The 17,573-nt window shown below is 40.1% G+C and overlaps 1 protein-coding gene across 1 annotated transcript in view; it reads left to right on the top strand.

Annotated features, from left to right (window-relative positions):
* Positions 1-17,573, top strand: part of MMD (monocyte to macrophage differentiation associated) — a 30,528-nt gene that overhangs the window by 6,230 nt on the left and 6,725 nt on the right. Inside the window, exons 2-6 of the mRNA XM_033183572.1 lie at positions 1,550-1,631; positions 4,696-4,856; positions 8,297-8,371; positions 12,153-12,254; positions 14,777-14,846. Of these exons, the coding sequence (XP_033039463.1) occupies positions 1,550-1,631; positions 4,696-4,856; positions 8,297-8,371; positions 12,153-12,254; positions 14,777-14,846 (490 nt within the window). The remainder of the gene's footprint in view (positions 1-1,549; positions 1,632-4,695; positions 4,857-8,296; positions 8,372-12,152; positions 12,255-14,776; positions 14,847-17,573) is intronic.

Genomic DNA, 17,573 nt, shown 5'->3' with positions numbered 1-17,573 from the left:
TCAGTGGGCCAAGTGAAATATCTTCACTGTCCCAAATTCATTCCCCAGTGGATTTTCCACCTGAACTATCTGTATTGTGTTAATAGTGGCTGCCACTTTATTTTTATTTATTTGATCTAAGGATAACAGGCTCTTCTTAACTCAGGGAGAGAGTATTGGCTGGTCTTTTATTTGTAAACTGGACACTCTCTAAAATGGCTTGGTCATGCGTTGTAGCCAATTTTTGGCAACTTGGTTCTACTATTTGGTTCAGCCTTGTACCATTTTTTTATTGTGTGTATGAATAAGGTAATGAGTAGTTACAACTCATTAGTGGCACAAAATGCCAACCACCTCCCCCTGCCATTCACACTTCTTTAAACTAGCTTGAGCAAAAGGATGATTTATTGTGCAAAGCCTGTTGACGTCTTACAGACTCTTAAGCACAGGAATGCAGTAGACCTCTGTGACCTGAATGCTGTTGAAGTTTTTTGGGTTTTTTTTTTCTTTTTTTTGCCTCCATCTGTTTCTGTGCATCTGCTTCTTTATTTTATTCAGACAGCTGCTTTTTTCTCTCCTTCTGAGAAAAAAAGGATGAGTTAAGACTAATCCAGAGTCCCTCATTGAAACCTGTTGTGGGTATGGGTTGGGTTTTTGGTGGGGAGGGCATCCTCACTCAGCATACTGAAATGGAAGAAGGCTATCCTCTCTAGGTTCTGTGGTATTCATGCTTTTCGCTGTACTACCAATTGTCACAAAGTTAGCCTAAAGGGAAGTGTGGAATATGGGCATATGTCTATATATGTAACAGATTTTGATATTTAGATACATACACACGTTTGTGTGTATATATGAATTTTGTAGCCAAAAGAATCAGGTAGTAGTCATGTGTTTGGTCTTTGAAGCAGACTCTTGGAATTCAGGAATAACGAAGGTGAAAAACATACCTCCTGTTTTAAGTTGCCTGGAGGTAGCCAGATATCACTTATTTAAGCTGTCTGGTGCTCGACAGGTAATACAATGTAGGGAAACTAGTGGGACAGGCCTGTTAATCATGGGATGTAGGTTTTAAAGATGCGCCTGTATAAAGTTTTGTAAATTTTAAGAGAGAAAATAGAAACTTTGTTTTTCAAATGTAGTGTATCCCTTTTCACTAAATGACAATAAAATTTAGAAAAATTCGTTTGTTTCTTTTCTAGTTGTACCGTGTGTGTGTGTGTGTGTGTATGTGTGTGTATGTGTGTGAATGAAGGAGGAGGGTTCCAGTTGAAGGGGTGGATATGATTTCTGTTTGCTTTTGGTTGTAGAAGTTTGCTTTTGGTTATAGAAGGTTTTTCTTTTGAATAAACTGAAAGACTGCTTAATCTAGTAAACTAGGGTATTTGCTTAAGGATCATTGCTGTTGGCTCGTTTGACTCCTCTTTAGTGGCTTTGGCTATATTACCGCAACTAGGTATTTCCACCAGTCACTTCCTCGCTTAAAATAGACCACATGCCCACTGGTAGGTTTCCTCATTGTTCTTCACACACTTTGAGTTTTTCTTACATCACGTTCTTTTTGTTTTTACAGGTTCATGAACCATCGAGCTCCAGCCAATGGCCGCTACAAGCCAACTTGCTATGAACATGCTGCTAACTGTTACACACACGCAGTGAGTACAAGTTTTCTGCCATTGCCACCCTTTCCACAGGGCTTTGGCAGGAGGAAGGGATAGTTATCTCTAGTAACCTCAGCGCAATTAGTTGGATTTACCCATCTCTGTGACCTTATCTACCAGGAAATCAGTGCTGGGTCATGTCACCGGAAGCTATATAAGCATGTAGAACGCTTTGTGTGTTCTAACCTACAGTCAGCTCTGTCCTGGAATTGCTTTCTCCAACAAGATCTTTAAGGGAATAATAATAGTATGTACCCTAGTTATAGAAAAACCAAATACACCTATTTATGAAGACTCTCACCCCTAGAATGAAATGAATCGCCTTTTCAAGACAATCAGCTGTGTTCATTTGGCAAGGAGAGTTCACAATTTGTTGAAAAAGATGCATTTTTAAATTAAGTGATCCTCTGAAATAGGGAGGGGAGCCATAGCCTCCCACCCCTACAGTGGCCACTGCTGCCCAGAGGAGATGTTACTCTACATTGGTGAAGAAAAAGCTGATGTGATCCCTACATTTTTTTGTTGATTTTTTTCTGCATTATAAAAGCAAAATATGCTCATTATTAGAAACTTTAAAAAATACTGAAAAACGTGTAAGAAAAACAAAACTAACCAGGAATAAACTGTTAACACTTTGGTGCATTTCTTTGTGTGTGTTTGAGTGTGTGTGTGTGTGTGTGTCTGTCTGTGTTGGGGGTGTTTGTGAATATGTATGTATTTTCAGTTTTCCTGTTAATGTGACATTAATGGCATTTTCTTATATCATTATAAATTTTTTACTTTATCTGTGGTTTCATTATTCCCTTCCATTTAGTGACTTTGAGGGAAAAATAGTGACTGGGATACGTCTGAAAACAAGAAATAGAGAAAAGACCAGTTTACTTCTTTAACAATGAATGTTTAGAACAGGCTAGTTTAACTATGATAGACACTGTTGGTACAATACAATTATTCAGAGATTGAGACACACAGCTTACCTTTAGGAATAATATTTACTCAGGATGAACCTGAATAAACTAACTTGTCTCGCCGGGCGCGGTGGCTCAAGCCTGTAATCCCAGCACTTTGGGAGGCCGAGACGGGCGGATCATGAGGTCAGGAGATCGAGACCATCCTGGCTAACACGGTGAAACCCCGTCTCTACTAAAAATACAAAAAACTAGCCGGGCGACGTGGCGGGCGTCTGTAGTCCCAGCTACTCGGGAGGCTGAGGCAGGAGAATGGCGTGAACCCGGGAGGCGGAGCTTGCAGTGAGCTGAGATCTGGCCACTGCACTCCAGCCTGGGCTGCAGAGCGAGACTCCGCCTCAAAAAAAAAAATAAAAATAAAAATAAAAAAAATAAACTAACTTGTCTCTTCTGAATGTGTCACAGGTTAAGGAACACTTGTATAAACTGAAGTTAAGGGAAACCTGACAAAACCTCTATATTAAGTTTTTAGAACAGAAAATATAATCTTATTAAACCATATCTTGAATTTTTGGATTTCAGGGACCAATAATATTTCTAACACAGACAAAACACCCCTTCTGTCATCATTTCACTGGAAAGAACATACTTAAACATGAAAAGTAGAAAGGACATGATCTCAAGATCTCAAGATAAAGGGCATTCCTTTCAATGAAATACATTTTGTTTTATGAAAAACTTTATTGTACTTAAATATACTTAAATCCTCTGAAATAGGGAGGGGAGCCATAGACTCCCACCCCTACAGTGGCCATTGCTTCCCAGCAGAGATGCAAGTGTATTTAATGTTCTAATTTTGCTTGGGCCAATGAAAACTTCAGCATCTGAAAAACTCATGCCAGTCTCATCTAGGGGATTTAACATTCTGTTGCAAGATGGCAAATGTGGGTTTGGGGAGAAAAAAAGATAAACAAATTGCTAACGTTTGTATTCTTTGTCAAGTATACTTATATCTAATAAAGTCGTTTATTCTCCTGGGAGTTTCTGTCATTATAAGATGTTTACTAGTCATAATCATACACATATGACTAGACCTTAAAGTTTGTGACCATGTGGACTATGAAATATGGTGCAGAAAGCCAAATTCTCTCTAAAATTCTCAGGACTTTTTGAATAGGTGGGCCTTGGAAATGGATTGCTCTTGCTTATTTAAAAGGCTCTGTTAAAAATGAAGTGACCCCAAAACTCTCTCACTCTGCAGTAGTTCTCAAATTGGTGGAATGTACCGATCCAAACTGAAAATCAGGGTGTATAACTTCAACAATTGACTTTTTGTATGTGTGTGTTGCTGTGTACTTTATAATACCTATTACTTGATTTGTTCAATTATCCTGACCTGAAATATTGAGATTTCAATTGCAACAGGACAGGTGTTTTAAAATGAGGACCTCCCTGAAAAATCTGCATATATGCTTGGCTTTTTTTTAAAAATTTTTTTGAAACGGGGTCTCACTCTGCCTCCCAGGCTGGAGTTCAGTGGTACAGTCACGGCTCACTGTAGCCTCAGCCTTTCAGGCCCAAGCAGTCTTCCCACCTCAGCCTGCCCAATAGCTGGGACTACAAGTGTTTGCCACCATGCCTGGCTAATTTTTTAAATTTTTGAAGAGACTGAGTCTTGCTGTGTTACCCAAGCTGGTCTTGAACTCCAGGGCTCAAGCGATTCTCCTGCTTCAGCCTCCCAAAGTGCTGGGATTACATTCATGAGCTACCACACCCAGCCTGCTTGCTATTTGAATCTTTTAAGTAATTACTCTAAATCAGATTATAAAGTAGAATGAAACATGTCCTTATTTAGTGAAATTAGGATAAAGAACATCTATTTTGCAACAGCTGAATAATATTGCATCCTTGATGGCTTAATTGTATCCCCATTGGTTGGCACAATTCCTGGGCCCTGAATGGTATTACCTGCTTTCCAGTGTAGCAGTTAATTTCATCTGACTCTCGTTATGATTATCCAGGAAACACAAATACTTGCTTTAAGATTATTTTACTAAAATTGTTCCTGGTAAACCTCTGTACTTTTAGTAAAAGACTCAATTCCATAAAAGCCAGAATATTCCATTCACCATTCTTTATCTTTCCCTCAGTTCCTCATTGTTCCAGCCATCGTGGGCAGTGCCCTCCTCCATCGGCTGTCTGATGACTGCTGGGAAAAGATAACAGCATGGATTTATGGAATGGGACTCTGTGCCCTCTTCATCGTTTCTACAGTATTTCACATTGTATCGTGGAAAAAGAGCCACTTAAGGTACAGTGGCTGGCATGCTGTTTCAACAGATCCAAATAGTTGACTCAACATGTTTGGTAGCCTCCCACGCTGGCATGCTTTAGTCAAGTAGGGCAAAGAGTAGACATTTTTCTGCCTTGTAGACTAGAATACTATCCCATTATTCAGGACTTGTTCTTTGGACTGGATGAAGTTTGAGGACTCCTCCCCAGTATGCATCTAAAAAGGTAGTCCTTTGCTCAGTAACCCCAAACAAAACCTCACTGATTCCCCAGGACTTACCACTTAAAAACCTGAGAGCTATTTTCCAATACTATCAAGCACACTAAGGATATGATGGGAGCAGCAGCTGTGGGGTAGTGACAGAGCACACTGAGCTTGGAGTCGGCAGACAGGCTTTGAGGCTCAGCCCTACTCTTTAATGTTGGGTAAATCCCTTGACCTTGTGGAGCCTCAGTATCTGTATCACTTAAATGAGAATAATAATACCTGAGTCACACAGTCAGTGTGATAGGTGAATGAGATAAGGTACTTGAAAATAACTTGAAAATTACAAAAGACCCCACAAGTGTGTGAAGTATGGAGGTATACTTACTGTTTGAGTTTACCATTTTGCAAAGTTTAGCTTTCAGAATTAAGTCTTGTGTATATTATTCAAAGTTCACATATTTTGCTATTAATAGCCGTCAAGCACTTTCAAAACAATACTATAGCTCTTGGCCTGCCAGCGAGAAGAACATAAAAGCTTTCCTCCTCTGAGTGAAGGACTGATTTTGGAGCACCACACCATTGAGGTGGGAATGGGTTGCTTGTGAAATGGATTCTGCACAACCCTAAAGGGCAAAACTTCTTTTCAAAACAGGAAGATTCAGAGCAGATTATGAGCAATTTAAAGAAATACTGGAATATGCCTTTTGGTTTTAAAGAATGTCCAAAAAACCTCAAACTATTCAAACAATCTGATATTTAAAAGATATGCTTCATTTACAAGTAGGATTTGAGATTTATGAGATGATTACTGGTTTTCTCACATGTAGAATCCTAGAGTTTTAGAGTTGGAAGGATCTTTATAAATCATCTAATTCAAATCACTTAATTTTTATTTGGGGGAACTGAGGCTCAGAGAAGTGACCTGACTTGTCTGAGTCAGTGAAACCAGCAGAATCCGATTATTCCAAGACCTCTGACTCCAAGTCCTAGTTTTTTTCACCATATCTTTTACAATATTGCATATAGCTTGCAGTCTGCTACCTTTTCCTATAAGGCAACAGTTTCCTGGGCTTAAAATAAAACTACAGCATTGAATCACAAGGGCACTCTGGGACACTCATAAGAGAACCACAAAAGTGCCTGTCCTGGCTCCTTAGGACACACTGCCGCAGCGCCTAGAGGCCAGGTTAGAAGCAGAGTACTTTATTATCTTCTTGGCACAATTTAATGCTTGTGGTTGTCTCAGCAAACTTGGCTTCGATATCTAGATTCTGGATCAATAAAAAGTTGTAGGTACCTACTTCAGTATTCTGGGTCTCCCTGCCAGAGGTGTAATAGAAACTAGATTCTCTTGAACTTTGAATAGCACTGCTAGAATCATATGCCATGTGTAGATTTTTGCTCTTCATTAAAATTTTTAAATATCAAAAAAGGCTTATTTAAGTAAAAGTGAGAAGGGAATTAGCATTTATTATGTGGTAGGTGCTCCCGTGTGCTAGGTGCTATGCTAGATACATGGCCTACATTATCTCATTTAATGTTCACACATACTCCATGAGAAAGATCTTATTTCCATTTTACCTATGAGGAAAATGAGAGTCAGAGAGGTCAGTGGCAGATCTTGGATAAGACTCCAGATCCGTCTATCTACTCTAACAGCATATAACAATCTAGAAAACAGAATTAGAAAGGCCCCAAACCTTGCTAGGAATCACAGTCATCCAAGGAGTTATAAAAACTTATTCTTCCCCTTCCTCCAACCTCTATCTCACCTCCTAGCCCTTCAGAGTCTTCTGAACTGGAGGCCGTCACAGTATTTTGTAAGTTCCCCAGGTGATGATGTGCAGTCAAGTTTGAAAAGCATTGATGTAGTGTTCACTTCTTTAGACCTGTGGCGTAAAGTGTCATCTATGGGTATGCTATAGCTTCTGATGACTAGTAGACTGAAACCCATTCTTTCTCACAAACGTATTTTTCATTCCTTTAACACTTTTTTTTTTTATTTTTAATTTTTGTGGATACATGGTAGGTATATATATTTATGAAATACATTTTTCTTTTTTTTTTTGAGACAGACTCTCACTCTGTTGCCCAGACTGGAGTGCAGTGGTGCGATCTCAGCTCACTGCCACCTCTGCCTCCTGGGTTCAAGTGATTCTTGTGCTTCAGCCAACTGAGTAGCTTGGACTACAGGCCTGCGCCACCACACCTGGCTAATTTTTGTATTTTTAGTAGAGACAGTGTTTCACGGTGTTGGCCAGGCTGGTCTCAAATTCCTGACCTCAAGTGATCCACCTGCCTCAGCTTCCCAAAGTGCTGTGATTATCGGTATGAGCCACCACGCCCAGCCTTTACGGGGTATATTTTTTCACTTATTCACACAAGTCCTTATTAGTTTGCTTTGGTCAATGTTACATGTAGGGGGAAGCAAAGTCTAATACTGGTGTTCCCTCAAATTATAGTTATACCTGCTTGGACAGTGAAAATAGATTCAAGATGATACTACAAATTTGTACTTTTAAATTACCTCAGTAAAGGGCAGATTCTGTCTAATCCATTTTATGAATAGACCTCAGTGAACCAAACTCTTTGTACATAGACCCCTGACTTTTCAGTTTTGGAAGGAGGAACTTTCTTAGAAATACAGGTGGCCATGCTTTTGTAGTAAATGTGCCTTTCTTTGTTTTTGTTACTGTTTTTCCTAAGTTAGTTTCTGAATTTCCTTTATTACTATATACTATCCACACCAGGATATTTGAAGTAAAAACAGTAAATACATTCTAAAAAGACACAAAGAATGTGATTTCAGCTCAGGGAGTGTTTACTGAACATCAGGACTTTGCCCTGCACTGATAGGAGCTGGGGTGGGGGTGGGGGTGGTCTGCCCTCCAGGAACTTCATTTTTCTGTTAGATGGGATCCAAAAGAAATGGAAAACATCAGAAAAGACAGATTCTGTTTGTTTGCTTTAACCACTTCAGACTTCCTAACTATCATGGGGCTCTGTCCCTATGTCTCATATATGCTGAGAGTATCTATTGTATGTGCAACCTAAAAAATAATACAAAGCTTTTACTCATGACATCATAACATTAGCAACAACAAAAATTTGTGTGACCTTGGCAGAACAAGTGTAAAGGCCATGAGAACAAGAACAAGAATGGAAATTGCAACATAGTGGAGTGATAACCCGTACTTCTTATCTGAACACTTTCTGAAAAATTTACTTAACTTTTTTTTCCCCCTCACTAGGACAGTGGAGCATTGTTTTCACATGTGTGATAGAATGGTTATCTATTTCTTCATTGCTGCTTCTTATGCTCCATGGTAAGATTCAGTCTTCCTATTTTTGAAGTTAGTGATTTTATGATTAGAATTCCTCACTCCTCCTTTCCTCTCTTCCTCTTGTCCCCACCCTCAGCCCTCATGTGTACACCACCTCCCCTCCTCCTGAACACATATGTGCATGCATTTTTTTTCCCATTCAATGTACTCGGGTCAGATTGCATATTTGAAGGGGAGAATATTGCTGCTGTTTATAATATCCGGGTACTGGATTGTTCAAGAAGAAGTGCAAAGGTTTTGGTGCAGATAGGGTTTCACCATGTGTGCAGATAACTTGCTCACTCTTGAAATCTGTAACATTTGCTCTCCATATTGTTTCCCTGTACCTCTGCTGTTGTTCAGAACACTAGAAAATTGAATTGTTTAAGTGGAAATGCTGTAAATGTGTATGAGGAGAGCAAGCTTATTTATTTATTTTATTATTTTTTTGAGACAGAGTCTCGCTCTGTAGCCCAGGCTGCAGTGCAGTGGCGTAATCTTGGCTCACTGCAACCTCCACCTCCCGAGTTCAAGAGATTCTCCTGCCTCAGCCTCCTGAGTAACTGGGATTACAGGCACGTGCCGCCATGCCTGGCTAATTTTTGTATTTTTAGTAGAGATGGAGTTTCACCATGTTGACCAGGCTGGTCAGGAACTCCTGACCTCAAGTGATCCGCCCACCTTGATCTCCCAAAGTGCTGGGATTATAGGCGTGAGCCACCATGCCCGGCCTATTTTTTTTTATTTTCTGAGACAGGGTCTCACTCTGTCTCCCAGGCTGGAATGCAGTGGCGCGCCATCTTAGCTTACTACAACCTCCACCTCCCTGGTTCAAGTCATTCTCCCACCTCATTCTCCCAGGTAGCTGGGACTACAGGCATGTGCCACCACACCCAGCTAATTTTTGATTTTTTTGGTGGAGATAGGGTTTCACCATGTTGTCAGTACCAGGTTGCTATCAAACTCTGACCTCAAGTGATATGCCTGCCTCTGCCTCCCGAAGTGTTGGGATTACAGGCATGAGCCACCATGCTCAGCCATTTTTGTTTGTTTGTTAGTTTTGAGACGGAGTCTCACTATGTTGCCCAGGCTGGAGTGCAGTGGCCCATGTTCTCAGCTCACTGCAACCTCTGCCTCCCGGGTTCAAGCGATTCTCCTGCCTCAGCCTCTCGAGTAGCTGGGATTATAGGTGCCTGCCACCACATCCGACTTCTTTGTTTGTTTTTTGAGACAGAGTCTTACTCTGTCACCAAGGCTGGAGTGCAGAGGCATGATCTCAGCTCACTGCAACCTCTGCCTCCCAGGTTCAAGTGATTCTCCTGTGTCAGCCTTTGAGTAGCTGGGGCTACAGGCATGTGCCACCATGCCTGGCTAATTTTTGTATTTTTAGTAGAGATGAGGTTTCACCACATTGCCCAGGCTGATCTCAAACTCCTGACCTCAAGTGATCTGCCCGCCTCAGCTTCCCAAAGTGCTGGGATTACAAGTGTGAGCCACCGCACCCAGCCTGTTTTTGAAATTTAAGCCATTTGTCTTCAATTCACCTCAAGTGCAGTAGCTACTATATAGCAAGTGTGTTTATCATTTCTTTTGCTGAGTAAGAGAACTGGCCACATGAGTTAACTATTTAAAATACCTGGTATTCTGTTCAGTGCCTTTGATCTTTCTGCCTTTTTGGTGCTGATCAAATATAATCTTTTGTTGCTTTGAAACTCTTAATTAAAGAAACATTAGCTTTCCTCTACAAGACATAATCCAGTTTTAAAAACTCAGAAGCTTATATTTTGCTATCATCTACTGCAGTCATTAGAAACAGGATGCCTCTAGATTCTGGCTAATGCAGCATCAATGATTCAAAAGAAACCTGATTATCTGAAGGAGTAAAAAGTAAGTGTTATCTTTGCCCAGCATCTGACTAAATTATAGGTTGGCTTCATGTTGGAAGAAGAACACTGAAAGGCCTTTATGAATGGATATAAAATGCCCAGAACAATGCTTATTTCAGTAGGAACCTATAGGGTGTTCCAAACAGGATTCCTTACTTTAGTTATTTTAAATTCTTTAATTTAAAATAAGTAAATGAGTAAAAAGAATTTACATGTGAGCTGAGGAGTTAAATATCAGAGTAGGCAATTTGTTTACCTGTAGTTTTAGATATGTAGGCTGTACTTTTTCCATTTGGAAATGTGACTTTTGTAGTTATAGATAATCAGGACAACATTTGTTTTTTTCTCATTTATTCTTTTTTTTTTTTTTTTTTCTTGAGACAGAGTTTTGCTCTTGTTGCCCAGGCTGGACTGGAGTGCAATGGTGTGATCTCAGCTCACCACAACCTCTGTCTCCTGGGTTCAAGAGATTCTTCTGCCTCAGCCTCCCAAGTAGCTGGGATTAGAGGCACATGCCACCATAGGCACATGCCCAGCTAATTTTTTTGTATTTTTAGGAGAGACGGGGTTTCACCATGTTGGTCAGGTTGGTCTCCAACCCCTGACCTCAGGTGATCCACCCATGTAAGCTTCCTAAAGTGCTGAGATTATAGGTGTGAGCCACCGCACCTGGCCTCATTTATTTTATTTATTTATTTTTTTGAGACAGAGTCTTGTTCTGTCACCCAGGCTGGAATATAGTGGCGCTTTCTCAGCTCACTGCAACCTCTACCTCCTGGGTTCAAGTGATTCTCCTGCCTCACCCTCCCTAGCTGGAATTACAGGTGCCCACCACCATACCCAGCTAATTTTTATATTTTTAGTAGAGACTGGGTTCCACCATGTTGGCCAGGCTGGTCTTGAACTCCTGACCTGAAGTGATCTGCCAGCCTTGGCCTCCCAAAGTGCTGGTATTACAGATGTGAGCCACTCTTCCCGAACTTCTCATGTATTCTTAATATGAAGATAATACAAATGAATTTGCAGCATTCTAAAATTCAGACCTCACAACAGTCCATGGTTAAATTCTAACAAAATGTCTTCCATAATATACGTTAGGAGTAATTATTCTCATGTTCTGTCTTGGCAGAGAGACTGATAATGGAGATACTTGGTTTGTGTATTAGGTATCCATCCACTGTGGGTATGTGATCCTGGTTCAGGATTTTGTTCCAGGTTCTCATTAAGCTTTGTAAGCAATCTACTCCCAAATACACAGTCAGAAATTAAAGGGCAAGCAGTCTTGACCTCATTCTGCCTAATAGGGTAAGTTAGGCATCACAAGAGTGCTGGGACTCCCTTCTACTTGTCTGCTTTTAGCTGGTTCTATTTTTAAACCATGTCGAAACTAATTCTAAGTTTTTTGTGTTTTTTTTTTTTTAGGCAGAATCTTGCTCTGTCGCCCAGGCTGGAGTGCAGTGGTGTGATCTCAGCTCACTGCAACCTCCACCTCCCAGGCTCAAGCGTTCTCCTGTCTCAGCCTCCCGAGCAACTTGGATTACAGGCACATGCCACCACGCCTGGCTAATTTTTGTATTTTTAATAGAGATGGGATTTCACCATGTTGGCCAGGCTGGTCTTGAACTCCTGACCTCAAGGGATCCGTCCGCCTCGGCCTCCCAAAGTGCTGGGATTACAGATGTGAGCTCCCGGCCTAATTCTGAGTCTTAAAGGTCGACTGACAAATTTGTCTTTGAGTTGCCTAATTTTACCTAAATTGCCCAAATGCCTCCTTGATGTGTTGAGTGCCTTTTCTTCCTGCTCTTATCCTAAGTCTTTCTCAGTTTTCAGTGACACAGGTTCTATTAATTCCCTTCATTTATCACTTATCTTCTTTGTTGTCATGTTTACATTTTTAGGTTAAATCTTCGTGAACTTGGACCCCTGGCATCTCACATGCGTTGGTTTATCTGGCTCATGGCAGCTGGAGGGACCATTTATGTATTTCTCTACCATGAAAAGTAAGAGAAAATAATTTACATTTGATAGTTTTAAAATCGACTGCCTAAATATCTGCATTGCAATATAATTTACTTTTATTCGTACTTCAAAATAGTAGAAATACATAAATAGAATATGTTATTTTTAATAAATCTTCAAAACCATTTGGTATCCATCATTAGTGGAAAGATTGCTGTGGAAAAACAAGAGTGGTACAGGTGTGGTATAATGTAGTTAAGGGGACATGGTGACCAGCCCCTTTGGAGTCCCTCAGACTTCATTTCTATAGCATGAGGCAAATTGGCCTTATTCTCTGTGATTCAGTCATCATGTGAGAAAAACAGCCATTTGTCAAGGTGTTTATGAAGATCGGAGAAAATAGGTATTAAATGCTCAGCACAATATTTACCTAAAGAAGGGCCTATAGGGTATTCCAAAAAGGGTATCTTGAGAAAAAGGATGTTGGGAAGGACATTGGAACTCTTAATATCCTAGCTCTAGGGTACTGCTTTTTAGCCAGTTATTCATAGCTGACAGTCCTAATTATTGAGCAGTATAAAAACAAAAGCTTATTGAAATTTAGCATCTTCACTCTAGAGAAGACCTTCAAGGTCCCCTATTCCAGCTTCATGATTAAAAAGTCAGAACATTTAGGATATGCATCAAATTAGTGACTCATCTGGAAATGAGGACCCAAACATCCCAGTTCTGATTCCATTGCTCTTTTCGTTACCCTGTATGTTTGAATTTGAGAAACACACAACCATGAAATCTTTGTCATTGGGTTTATTTACAGTTCATTAAATTCTTTATCTATTGTGCTTGGCAGAATGGCTCTCAGAATTGAACATAATTTATGTTTATCAGAAAGTACCAAATTGTTTTCCCCTTTCAGAAGAAGAAAATGGTAGTTTTCACTACTTTTTGGCTCTGAAATTCACTTAAATACCTTTTTACCATAATTAGCATTGCTGAGTACTGTTATATATTATAATATATATAAGTCCAAGGGAACAGTTTGCTTCTTGGACTCAAATCTCTTATTTATATCCTTGAATAAAATAGGAAGTCAAGAAAGGCAACTATCTTTTCTCCTTTTGCCGGCCTTCTGGTGTAAACAAAACCCATAAACCCATTCTTCCCCTACATGATTATTTCATGGTAGGCTTTGAGTATAAAATACGATGAATGAGGTATGAGTCACCCTTGGCCATTCAGTTTGGCGGACATTAGGGAGTACCTAAATTGTTCTAGGTACTATTCTAGGATTTACAGATCAAAACATAATTAAATCTTGGTTCCTGCCTTTGAGGAGCTTATAGTCTGGTTTGATTAGGCTGAAAGGTAATTTGAATTTCAGTACAATGTATTTCTTAGAGTTTTTAGATCTTTTGTAGTCTAATGTGATGAACCTTAAAATTACAGTTTGTGCAGGTGCAAAATAAAGAGACAGACAGAATTACAGGTCCTTTCCTTAGGGTTTGCTGTTCCTTTTTGCTGATAAACTAGGCTCCAGGCTGCAACTCCATTCATCTTCTGAATCTCACTTATAGCTATGGATTGGAATGGTAATGAAAGCAGACACTCTAGGATCAGAAGAGGAAGTCTTTTTTTTTTTTTTTTTTTTTTGAGACGAAGTCTCACTCTATCGCCCAGGCTGGAGTGCAGTGGCCGGATCTCAGCTCACTGCAAGCTCCACCTCCGGGGTTTACGCCATTCTCCTGCCTCAGCCTCCTGAGTAGCTGGGACTACAGGCACCCGCCACCTCGCCCGGCTAGTTTTTTGTATTTTTTTTTAGTAGAGACGGGGTTTCATGGTGTTAGCCAGGATGGTCTCGATCTCTTGACCTCGTGATCCACCCATCTCGGCCTCCCAAAGTGCTGGGATTACAGGCTTGAGCCACCGCGCCTAGCCAGGAAATCTTTTACAAGGTGGAGTGGGTTAAACGATAACTACTTTTGGCAGAAAACATTTTCTTTTCTTTTTTTTTTTTTTTGAGATGGAGTCTTGCTCTGTTGCCCAGGCTGGATGGAGTGCAGTGGCGTGATCTCGGCTCACTGCAAGCTCCGCCTCCCGGGTTCATGCCATTCTCCTGCCTCAGTCTCCTGAGTAGCTGGGACACAGGCGCCCACCACCACGCCCGGCTAATTTTTTTTTGTATTTTTAGTAGAGACGGGGTTTCATGGTGTTAATGTTAACCAGGATGGTCTCGATCTCCTGACATCGTGATCTGCCTGCCTCGGCCTCCCAAAGTGCTAGAATTACAGGCGTGAGCCACTGCACCCGGCTGGCAGAAAACATTTTCTAGGTAGCATGTGGGATTTGATGCCTTTTCAACTCTGAAAGAAATGCTAGTTCCTTGTTACTCAACTACTGTGTTTTCGTTAGAGGCCTAGTGGTTGCCTACTGAGAAATAATGTTGTATTTGAATAGTTAAGAGTTTACATTTCTTTCTCAAAAGTAGAAAGGAAAGGCTGGTATGTAAATTGTTAGGTGTTATAGAAATGCATAAGTTAAATTAACTGCACTTCTGTTCCTACAGGTATAAGGTGGTTGAACTCTTTTTCTATCTCACAATGGGATTCTCTCCAGCCTTGGTGGTGACGTCAATGGTAAGACATGGCTTCAGAATTTTAGTTATTTTCTTTTAAACTGCTGGAACTTAATATGATTATAGATATTTGTAGCTTTTCTTTCTGAAGTTATGTCCATTAATTAGAGACTCAAAAGAAAAATAACATAAATAATGAAGTGTTTAGCTGGGCATGGTGGCATGTGCCTATAGTCCCAGCTACATGGGAGGCTGAGGCAGGAGAATTGCTTGAGCCCAGGAGATTGAGGCTGTGGTGAGCTTTGTTCATGCCACTGCACTATAGAACAGAGCGAGACCCTGTCTCAAAAAAACAATAAAAATAATGAAGTGTGCCAGCAACTCGTAAGCTTGCACTAGGCACCATGTACATTTTGGGAAAGCTATAAATTTAGGTATGTTTCTGTCTTTATGGTACTTTCCTGAATCAGAACCAGAATAGGTTCAGAGAGATATTTTTCAAATCCCTTTACTCTTACTTTTACTTTCCCTTGCTTTTAAGTCATAAGTCAAGCACTTTTTTTTGTTTGTTCTGTTTTCTAAGGCAAGCATGTTTTTTTCCCCCCTTTTACTTTGCTTGACTATATCTTTTGGGGATTTTTGTGGGTAAAGTGTAACATTACCTGTAATAGGCAGTTGCATGTATATATTTGAATTCCCTTTCAAATTGAATTACTGTTGAGAAGTCTGTGTGTATCTGTCTTTTTGAAATGAAAATATATTATTACAACTTCATGGTTCCATCCACCTGGTTACCAGGCCTTTGGCTTATATATTCCAGTATCTTAGGCTCTAGGCACTATATTAATTAAAGAGATCCCAATGTGTTTAGTTTGAACTCTTTTGAGCCTATGTCATTCAGAAGAACTGTACTTATGATTTCACTCCTAATCTCATAGGCACATTGTAAGAACTTTTTTTTTTTTTTTTTTTTTGTGGGGACAGAGCCTTGCTCTGTCACCTAGGCTGGAGTGCAGTGGTGCAATCTTGGCTCACTGCAACCTCTGCCTTCTGAGTTCAAGTGATTCTCCCGCCTCAGCCTCCTAAGTAGCTGGGATTACAGATGCCGGCTGCAACCCTTGGCTAATTTTTTGTATTTTTAGTAGAGACAGGGTTTCACCATATTGGCCAGTCTGATCTTGAACACCTGAGCTCAGGTGATCCACCCGCCTCGGTCTCCCAAAGTGCTGGGATTATAGGGCATAAGCTTCACGCCTAGCTATAAGAACATCATTCTGTGATAGTTTTTTTCCTGGTCACAAAAACACCTATAAAAGGTTTAAGACTTTCAAATCTGATTCTGTTTTTTCAGGGTTTGTCTTTATGAGACTCTAACAAAATACTTTTTTTTGAGATATGAGGTTTGTGATGGCTTTAATAATTACCTAGCACCCAAAATACATATAGATGGTATAAGCAACAGGGAATGGTTAGGAGGAGGAGTGTAGTGACAGAAATGAGAAAATCAGCCTTGAAGGCCATGTAGTTAGAGGGCATTTCAGGACACCCAAAGCAATATAAGCAAGGTTTGTGCAGCCTAATTATTAGAGTAGAATTTCAAGCAAATTCCCTCTGGGTATCATAAGAGCAGGTTTATCCAGTAATTTTACTAGCCTAAATCTGTAATTGATATTTCCATAAGTGGTACAATAGCAGGTGAGTAATGTTTCTGATAATCAAGCAGGATGATCCCCCACATTGCCTTCATAGAAAGGATAAAATTGATCCTCTAGTAAATAAACTGCCTAACAGAACAACCAACAATTTTTAAAGGAATACAACAGAATCTTTACTGTAACAACTTAGCATATACCATAAGTAAATATTATCAGAAATCAATAATAATGTAATAAAATAAATAATAAATATATAATAAATAAATATTACCAGTTAGGCAAGAAACTGGAAAATGACACATACCTAAGGGAAAGCAAATCAATTTCGGAATCAAGCAGGCAAATACAGTTCCTACTAAAGAAAAAGAGATCATGAAATTTGATAAAATATTTGATTGGGGAAAGTTCAGGCTGCTATGGGAGCATTACAGAAGTACCAGAGGAAGTGATATTTCAGCTGATTTGGAAAAACGTGTAGGAGCTGAGAGATGGAAGGGGTGAGGCAAATGTTACAGGTAGAGAATACAGCATGAAGGAAGCCCAGAGAAGAGGAAAGCACCAGCATCTTTGGAGAAATGAAAATAGTTCATTGTTTGTAACATAAAATACATGTACCAGCTTGAGTTATGTACATATGCATAGTGGGGGCAGGTATGCAGGTAGCACAAGTCTTGTAACAAAGCTGGAGAGCTAGACAAGAGTCCAGATCACAAAGGACCTCATAAACCACTAACAAAGTAACAGAATGAATGAAGTAACAAAGCAACTAACATAGTAACAGAATGAATGAAAATGAGAATCTTTGGTTCTGGTCAGAATCATGGGTATTAGACTTATCCTTCTGCCATAAAGAACTGTAAAGCTGGAAAAGGAATAAAGGCAACTGTTTTTTGGCTCTGAACACAGTACAGGACTATGATCCCTGAGGGAAGAGAAACCAAGAAAATGAGCTTTGAATTCACCCAGTTGTTTCCTTGGAGACACTTTCCAAACAGCAACAAAAGGAGGTAAAGCCCAGAGAACCGCAGCCTGGGTGGAGGAAACAGAAATTACACTTCAAGCTACCGACAAGGCTGCAGTTTGTGGGGCAGGGTATGGAAGAGGAGGGAGCTGCTCAGGGAGGATGCTTCAGA

The sequence above is a fragment of the Trachypithecus francoisi genome, unplaced genomic scaffold (assembly GCF_009764315.1).
Source record: "Trachypithecus francoisi isolate TF-2019V2 unplaced genomic scaffold, Tfra_2.0 Lachesis_group20, whole genome shotgun sequence".
NCBI lineage: Eukaryota > Metazoa > Chordata > Mammalia > Primates > Cercopithecidae > Trachypithecus > Trachypithecus francoisi.
This window is presented reverse-complemented; position numbering and strand designations above follow the sequence as displayed.